The sequence below is a fragment of the Nematolebias whitei genome, chromosome 5, assembly GCF_014905685.2.
Source record: "Nematolebias whitei isolate Nwh7 chromosome 5, NemWhi1, whole genome shotgun sequence".
Classification (NCBI taxonomy): domain Eukaryota; kingdom Metazoa; phylum Chordata; class Actinopteri; order Cyprinodontiformes; family Rivulidae; genus Nematolebias; species Nematolebias whitei.
In genome coordinates, this window is record NC_056502.1 from 19,832,763 (window position 1) to 19,842,325 (window position 9,563).

At 37.8% G+C, this 9,563-nt stretch overlaps 2 protein-coding genes across 2 annotated transcripts in view; one reads left to right on the plus strand and one right to left on the minus strand.

Annotated features, from left to right (window-relative positions):
- Positions 1–858, plus strand: part of LOC119409758 (trypsin-like) — a 1,090-nt gene extending 232 nt beyond the window's left edge. The window contains exons 2-4 of the mRNA XM_037676657.1: positions 212–423; positions 495–631; positions 706–858. Coding sequence (XP_037532585.1) covers positions 212–423; positions 495–631; positions 706–858 — 502 coding nt within the window. The remainder of the gene's footprint in view (positions 1–211; positions 424–494; positions 632–705) is intronic.
- Positions 859–3,674: 2,816 nt separating this feature from the next.
- cblc (Cbl proto-oncogene C, E3 ubiquitin protein ligase) overlaps positions 3,675–9,563 on the minus strand; it is a 12,629-nt gene continuing 6,740 nt past the window's right edge. Inside the window, exons 8-10 of the mRNA XM_037676658.1 lie at positions 8,565–8,741; positions 7,420–7,563; positions 3,675–3,785 (exon numbers count right to left, since the gene is read on the minus strand). Coding sequence (XP_037532586.1) covers positions 3,675–3,785; positions 7,420–7,563; positions 8,565–8,741 — 432 coding nt within the window. The remainder of the gene's footprint in view (positions 3,786–7,419; positions 7,564–8,564; positions 8,742–9,563) is intronic.

The window sequence follows — 9,563 nt, forward strand, 5'->3', positions numbered from 1 at the left end:
ACATACATTGTATATATATATATATATATATATATATATATATATATATATATATATATATGATAAAATAAATTATTACTTGTATTACTATTCCTACTTTGTGGGTTTTCACTTATCGTGGGTCTTCATGTGACAGATCCCCGCGATAAACGAGGGATTACTGCAGTGACTAACGATGACTTACTTTACTTTTATACATTCATTAAATAAGTACAGAAAAGTCTTTAAAGTTAATTTCAGACTTCTTCATGTGCAGCTATGACTACCAGACTCTGGACTATGACATCATGCTGATCAAGCTCTTCCATCCTGTGGAGGTGACCGAGGCAGTCGCACCCATCCCCCTGCCCACAGGGTGCCCGATGGGTGGGCTGCCCTGCTCTGTGTCCGGATGGGGCAACACTGCCATGGATAGCGAAGAAGGTGATTTGAATTAGAGGAAACAAACTAAAAGCAAGGAGCTTTTGGCTCATGCTCTGCCTTCTCCATTACAGTGAACATGCCCACCCGTCTGCAGTGTTTGGACGTGCCCATAGTGGAGGACAGTGACTGTGAGAACGCCTATCCAGGCATGATCACTCGCAGGATGGTGTGCGCGGGGTACATGGATGGAGGCAGAGACGCATGCAATGTGAGTCTGACATCATTCAACCTGCAGCTCCTGCACCTGTTGTCTGTTTGGCTCACCCAGTCTGTGTTCGTCAGGGCGACTCTGGCAGCCCTCTGGTGTGCGTAGGAGAAGTGCACGGCCTCGTGTCGTGGGGCCGAGGCTGCGCTCAGCCGAACTACCCCGGCGTCTACGTTAAAGTGTGTGAGTTCCTCTACTGGATCGAAGAAACTCTGGCAGCTTATTCCTGAAGAAACATTTATTTCCCCCCCTTTTTTTTTGCCACAATTCACTGACATTAATTTCTTATCTCGCATCACCAGTCTTCTTTTACTATTCCTCAGCCTTCTGCAAACATCTAATTTAGATGAGGTTAGACAAGTTCTATTTTCTTCACACTTATTATCTTATAAATTGTTTCTCTGAAACCACATGTATCACAATAATAAATAAAACCTCTGGGTATTTATTAACCTCTAGGTATATTTTTTTTATTTTCATTATTAAATCAATAACCCATATGGTCATTCCATTTCAAAACGGCTGCTACAAGCAATACTACAAAAAAATAAAATTAAAAAAAATGGCCGTACCGCTATCAATTGAACATGTCCTGACTTAAAATTTGATGTGCTAGCGGTTGAAAGTGATCCTCGACACACTCTCAGCGTTGCACAAGAGTTTTGTTTAAAATTTGAAGTCAGCCTTTTTTGGCCATTAGCAAAATATCTCAAACAGCTGGACAGATTTAAAATGTTAACATTTGGGAAAATAATTGTTGGATGTAGCCAAACCAGTTGAAATTGGTTGACACATTCAATTAAGCTTCAAAGCAAAAACTGGCTGTAATAAAAACAAACAAAAAAAAGTTTTGTAACCTCAATCATCCAGGTACATAACAACAAAAATGATTAAATCATGTCATCTGGACCAGGTTGGCTTGAACACAGCAACGAAGGCTACCTATGGGACAGATCTGCTTTACAGGCCGCAGACTGAATAAGTCCTCTGGATGGGGGATGAAACGTTTCTTCACTTAAAGAAACAGGTCCAGATGACATGATTTAACCATTTTTGTTGGCTGTAATTCAGTTAATTTACAGCTGTCACCCTAACATTTGATGTGGTAGTAACTAAAAGGCATTGATAGCATCTTTCATTATATGAGATCACATCTTTGTCATTTATCAAAATAAGGTCAAACTATAAAAAGTAGCGAGCACTACACATTGTGAGGTGCTAGAATTTAAATTTACTTTTGTAATACATTATTTTGAAAACACCGACATGAATGTGTCAGTTACAAGTTTCCTTCCAACAAAGTTAATTCAGGTCCTCTGGACAGTTTCTTTGTGTTGAAACGTTTCGTCTTTCATCCAAAGGACTTCATCAGTCCGAGGAACCACAACAAACGCAGTCCCACAAGCAGCACACTCACAAAGTGGGCCAACCAGTTTGATGGTGATAAGATGGTTTCTGGAGTTCACCCTCTCCCCCGTTGACTCCTCTGAGGCAGCCATAGCCAAAGTGGTTCAGAACATCAAAGTTCATGCTCAATAATCCAGATAGAAAATCCAACAAAGTTAAGTCAGGTCCTCAGGGCGGTTTCTTGTGTTGAGACATTTCGTCCTTCATTCAAAGGGCTTCATCAGAGTCCTTTGGATGAGTGTGTGTGCTGCTTGTGGGACTGAGTTTGTTGTGGCTCCTCGGACTGATGAAAGCAGTTCCATTCAAAGTTTATTTACATTTAAAAACATCCACAGCTAACCAAAGTGCTTCACAAGAATTATAACATCGTAAATAAAAAAATATGATTAAAAGAAGTAAAATGAAGTTAAATAAAAATAAAAGTATGATCAAATTTGCAGTAAAATACCAATAAAATAATAGTACTAAGAAAAACCAAGACAAACTATTTCATATTTGCTGCAGTTTCCCCCAAAACTCGAATCCATCAGGCACTAATTAGAGGTTGAAGGCCAGAGAGAATAGATGCGTCTTCAGTCTGGACTTAAACTGATCTACTGACAGAGAGAGCTTCACAGACAGAGGGAGGCTGATCCACAGTCTGGGTGCTGCCACAGAGAAGGCTCTGTCACCTCCAGCCTTTAGTCCTTTGGATGAAGGACAAAACATTTCAACACAAAGAAACCATCCAGAGGACTTGACTTAACTTCGTTGGATTTTTTTTAACCTGGATTATTCATCATGAACTTTGATATGAGTTTATTTGTTACATTTAAGACTGAGTCATGCATTAACACACAAGCCATCAGTTAAATATATTTGAAAAAACTAACAGACGGGCGGACAAACGGATGGCTCAGATAGTAGAGCTGTTGCCCTTTGGTGAGAAGGTAGCTGTATCGAATCCCGGCCTGGGTGTAGCTTGCATGTTCACTTAGTGCATGTGTGGGTTTTATTAAGGTACTTCAGTTTCCTCCCACAGACCAAAAACATGCATGTTAGGCTGATTGGAAACTCTAAATTGTCTCTTGGTGAGAGTGAGAAACTGAATGTTTGTTTGTCTATGTGGCCCTGTGATGGACTTGCGACCTGTCCAGGTGTCCCCCGCCTCTCGCCCCGTGACCCAAAAAGGAAGAAGTGGGTAACGAATGGATGGATGATAGACGAGGTAGCATTTTCTGATCAGTACCAATATATATTATTTTGCCTTGTGATTAACCTTCTTTGTCTTCATAATTAAATCTTCAAACAGTCTTCATTTCTATGTGGTTTATTAAATGCTTTAGTTAAAAATAAGACAGTGTGCAAGATTATATTTAGGAATTAGTGCGGAACTCGCTGCACAGACAACGGCAGTGTGATTACTGAGCAGTTGGGAGCCGCAGTGGGAGGCTCGTCTCAGTCCCACCTACTCCTTTCACTTTCAGCTGTGCAGCAGACACGAGGTCATTTACAGTCAGGCACAAAACAACAACCAGAACTTCTATATATATTCACGACTGAACAAACTTATCTAAACAATATTATTGTTGTTTTGTTGTTAAAGATTTCCCAGATTCCACATGGTGGAGTACAAATACTCAAGATGACATTGTTCTTGTCATTTCTCCCAAGCCAGTTTTGTCTTTTCTTGGCCTTGCTCCACTTTTCTCTTTTTCTTTGTGCCTTCTTTCATAAAAAGGACCAGAAGGGCCGATCCACGCTGCTGCACCTACACAAAACAAACAATGGAAAAGGTTAACGCAAAAACAGTGCAACCGTTTCCTTTAAAATCTTCCTGTTTTATGTTCATGTATCTTTAAAAAAAAATCATTTTGCTTTACATTAATTACAATTACATTACATTTCTTTGTTTTGTTTCTGTCACCTGATCCAATCAGGTTCTGAGTGGTGCTGCATGTCCTCTGTTTTTTAATGACATTTCTTATTTCACCTCAGCTGTATGTCAAAAACTATATTTCACCACATTTGAGGTGAAAATTAAACACTTCCATTCCAGAATGTCTGCTCACGTTATAACCAACAAGAACTAAATTAGAACATTTGTTCTGGTTCTATTAAAAGATCCATTCTGCCACAGTCTGAGTGTAAAAATAACCCTCGTGACCTTTTACAAAAAGTGAAGTCTGTGTCTTGCAGAAGTGAGCAAGATCTTCGTTTAGAACGTGCACATTTAAAATGTTTTCACTTTTTGGAAGACATGCTGCTTCACGTCATGTGTAGTGAATATAAGGATCCATTTGATCAAGAACCAAATAGTAAACATTTTTAACCAATTTAAACACACTTTGGTTTAATATTAGGCCAGATTCTGCATCTGTGTTTCTTTCTTTCTTCAAATGGGATCAGACATTTAATGTAAAACTCAGGTGAAAGATAAATTATTAATTTCAGGTCCATATGAGACAAATAAGGTGAAAATTCAGCTCAAACTGGACTAGTCCGGAGGAAACATTTGGGAATAAAAATAAAACAAAACAATGGGATTTTTATTAAGTAAAACAAGAATAAGAAAAGAAAAAGAAGTTATAAAAATAATGAAACAAAATTAATGCAACAGGTACAATGGGTATTTCAAATTTAAAAGAATAAATATTTAATTTGCTTCTTTTTGATTTATTGTTTGTACTTATTTACACTTTTCAAGATTTTGTTTGTCAAGGCTTTATTTAATTTGATCTTTTTCTAAGTTCACAATTATTTTTAATTCTTGTTTTTATTGTTATTATTATTATTATTATTATTATTTAGTGGGGTTTTTTTTTATATATTTTGGGATTTTTGTGACACTACTATTCCATATTTTTCCCCAATAATTTACCTAGTGAAGTAAAAGCCTTGTTTTTTTTATCAGTAAAAAGCTGAATATTTATTTTTAAATAATTAAAATTTTAATTGTGTTAGCAGCAGCTTAGATAATTAGAATTTTTGTACTTTCAAAAAGTTTTTGTTTTCTACCTTTAACGGTATTATCACTTGTTTATTAAAGGTGTAAAGTTTTTATGCCTAGAAATGTATTTTAAAAAATGAAGTAGTTAATTATTAATATATTATAATGTAGATAGGCGTTACATTCAGTGCAAAATTCAGGGACCAAGATTGTAAAACTTACAATCAGCATTTGTCTGAGAAGAGGATGGATTTGCTTCTCCAAGTAATTCAGCGCTGTTTAAAACAGAAGAACAAACAGAAATGTAAACACAAGTGAAATAAAACGTTATAATTGAGCAGCTGAATGAGTTACCTACAACGTCAGCTTTTTGAATAATAACTAACAGTACAAATCAGATAAACTAGTTTATGCTGTGAGATTTGGTGATGTCTCTTGCCAGTCAATCATAGGTCCACATAGTTCCCTTGTGCATGGTATTTATTGCATTTATAACAGCTAATAAACAAATTGAAGGAATTATGTGTGATCAGTGAGAGAGGGTTCAGAGACAGCAACAAAAATCTAATATCATGAATAGTATGCAGCTTGATGATGAGCAGGAACAAAGCTTGACGGCTTGTGTGAAGGAATGTGCCACGCGGTGAGCACTCAGACTCAGATGCTGTGTGAGCTGAGCCGTAAGCTGGACGCAATTCCCAAGAATCGCAGGCCACTTGCGGCTCCTGAAACTCGCTGGCAGGAAGGAATCGACCTTGGAGAAGCTACAAGCTCAGCCCGGCGGTGCTGACCACAGAATTTGGCTGTTTGGCGTCGCCATGGAGACGTACCAGTAGAACTGTAAGGCAGACAGAAATCAAGCAGAGTCGGCCTGACCCAAAATAATTGTTGTTATCTGAATCTGGCTCCCCCGAGTCAGCCTTGAATTGACCAACTATCTCAAACTCTCCTGGATGCTATGTGAACAAGAAGCTCTGCTCCCACCTTCCCCTACCTGATCCCTTCCCGAGGACATCTGTGGACCTGTATAAGAGCTGAGCTGGCTGATAGACACTGCACCATCTATGATCAGGACTATCTGGCAGTGTCCATGGCCAAACTCACCGCCTTCATCAGCCTTCCTCATGCAAATATGTATTATGATGTCATCAGTATGTTGCTGTTTCTGTGCTGAGTTTTCTTTTTTTTGCAACTTTCACACTGTGTCCTATCTAGGACACAGTGTGAGATATTTTTTTACACCTCCTCTTCTCTCGTGTTTCTCTTTTTCTATCTAAACGAAAAAGGCAGAGCCTCCCACGAGGCCGCAGCCTCAGACACCTCCGTCTCCCCATTGTCTGTCTGTTTATGCTTTACTCGGACGAGCTGTACTGAAATGTAATTTCGTTGTGTTTCGGTGCAATGACAATAAAGCTTTGATCTACTGAAAGGGGCAAACACTGCGTTTCCAGCAAATAGAGATAATCCAAACTAAACTAGTCTATTTGGACACACACAAAGAAAAATAAGCCTAAATTTTTCTTTTTAAAGTGTGATTTTGTGTCTAAATATCATGGATATTTTAATTTTTTTAATTTCAGTCAGTGTTTATTTCCCAAAAATAGGATTTAAACCTGGCGATAAATGTGAAACTTCTTTTGCAAAAGCTCTTATTTGTTCTTACATGCAGCTTGTGTTTTTCCCCACACACCTCGAGTGTACTCTTTACTTTGGACTTTTTATGATGCAAACATTTACAGCGTACGTAAAAGCAGTGTTACAAACTGTATGTTAAAAAAACAAGTTGTATGAAAACATAAAAAACTTTAAATTGAGCAGAATAAAAAAAGATGTTCAACAGAATTGTTGGATAGACGAGCTCAAACTACAAACCAAACAAACGATAAATACTAACCAGACAGGGAAAAATACATGAGAATAAGTCAAGATAAAGTAAACAGGTATAAAAGTGGGCAGGTAAAAATAAAATGTAATAAAATTAAACATAATGTCTCAACAAAAACCTAAACCTCTGACAGCAAAATAGTTTTTAAGCAGCAGGTTGACTTATTTATTCATTTTGTCCCTTTAACAGCATTTTTTATTATTTATACAAACCTGTTGTTTTCGAAGTCACTAACGTGCTAAATCATTTTACTGTTAATGGACGTTACAGATATTTCAGTTTTCTTAAACTAGAACAGATTTGACCACATTGTAGGTCACTTGACTAAAGGGCAGGAAATTACTCAAAAATGTAAAGAGCGTGCTCAGATTAATATCTGATCAAAAACTGATTTCTTACTGCCGTGCAACGAGCGGCATCTCACTTGTTTTTATGTGGTTTGTGCACATGTGTTTCTCTGTCACTGTTAGCCTGCAGAGAGAATAAAAAAAAAAAAAACAGGTCAATAAGATATGAAGATATCACATCATCCAGACAAACAGGAGCATTGTCTTGCTTGAGAGAACTTACAGAACGAGAGTGGGTGAAATTTGAAGGTCCTGATGTTTGAGATTGGCTCGAGGGAGATGAGCAGTTTGGGGCAGCAACGTTTCTGGGGAGCGGTGGTGGAGCTTTGATGTGAGAGCTGGGCACTTGGCTGTCTGAACTTGAAAACTATTGAAAAAAGATGTTTAATTATTTATTTACTGAGTGAATAATTTATATATGGGCAAAACCTGTGAATACAATTTAAAGTATACAGCCAGCTGCTCACTTGGTGAAGTTATCTAATCCTCTGAGAGCAGTGATGATGCTAACATGGTTAACATGTTAGCATGTTTGTTGATGCTACCTTGTTGTTGTGTTATTTTGATGACATTAACATCATTAATATTAACATGCTTACATTTGGATTAGATAGTTTGGCAAATATCTGCACTGGGCAAGTCAAAAATACACCGTCTTGGAAAAAGGATGGAGTGAAGCTAACTGCTAATCGTATCATAGCCACCTATAAATAACTCAAACGGTTCAGATATTTAGATCATGTCACTTTTTCAATGGATTAATAATAATTGTTACCGGTATATATAATGTCGATGTTAGAACAGGGTTTATAGTTTGTTGTAGCATCTTCCATGAGAAAAACATAATGTGTTGAGAGTACCCAGTCGACTGGTTGCAAAACCATTGCAGTGCCAATATTCACAACATAGTGTTTAAGTGTTTTAACTGCTATGAAATGTTTTAGTAGGAGTTGTTTTAAATGGCTGAAAACCACTTTAATGACTAGTTAACCGTTAGCTCTCCAAATTGAGATCGCTGTGATTGTTGTCTACTGCAGGTAAAATACTTGCTACTGATAGTGACTCCACTTTAATAAATCCAAATTAGCCAGATACTGTTAATCTTCATTGTGCAATGTCAAACAATTAATGAGGCTGGGTTTTGCACATTTTTATCTACAAACTGATAAAAACTGAACATTTTGCAGCCAACTCTTGTCTAATAAAAATACAAAGCAACATTCAATATTGTCCATTGAGAACTTCTGATTTCCTGAAAATACAAACTGTAGGTGTTGTGTGCAATAAAAAAACTTGAACAAAATCTTCTTGGACAAAACATTTCATCTGGACCGTTTGACACAAAGAAATAAATACATTCACACACACCTTTCTCAGTGCAGCCATTTCCTTTACCACCACCTCAATGTCCTCGTGGTCTTCGTCTTCATCTTCGCTGTCCTCATCCTCCCACCGATGGCTGCCCTTCAGGTAGGGCTCGATGAGGACGGACTCCGTCCCCTTGATGTCGCAGCGACAGTAAGGGCAGGTGTGACCAGCTGATTTCTGCTAAGGGCCCACCACAGTTAAAGATATGGAAAGTTCACATTAACTTACACTCGTACTCTGTACAACAGTTTCACACCCTCTGAGGGTATGTAGTGGAATATGTTTGACTCGTCTTCAAAGAAAAGAGGATGCAATGCTATTTGGAGAATACCGCGTTCAGCAGACACAGTAGACTGTGGTTTTCCACTCTGTAGTAGAGGTGACGATGAAAGTGAATTGTAACATTTAAATTTAACTTTTACAGAGTATTCAAGTACTTTTTCAGTTTTTAACTGCATAGAAACTCCCTTAAACCAGATTCTTCTAACATATTTGATAATTTTTCAACGAAAACTTTTAGAGCTGATCTCTTGTTGACATGTAGACTGATGACAGCGTTTTATACTGCGTCCTAACATTTCTGAGACCTATTTAAAGCTTTATTTATGTCTCATCCATTGGTCTTAAACATCTTCTCTCACATATTTAGATTGTTACAACAAGAGAAGGCAAGTGATACAGGACAGGTTGAGGAGGATGTGAAGCTAATTTTGCAGGAAATGCTGGGCCAAACGTCCCAACAGGGGGCTTTGCTTTTCTGTTTTTCAAAGAACTGTGCTCCTTCTGAGCAGATCACTGGCTGAACATGACGTTAAAACTTGAGAGTAGCAACAAAAGCTTCTTTAATGTCATTCTGTGAGTGAAAGAGGAAGTAGGAAGTTGTTAGACTGGATCAGCCAAAGGTACATGGTAATCAGCTGATTTAATGTTTTACTGTTAGATCATGTTAAGTTTTGTATTGTATTGTCTCTAGATGGATGGATGGATGGATGGATGGAT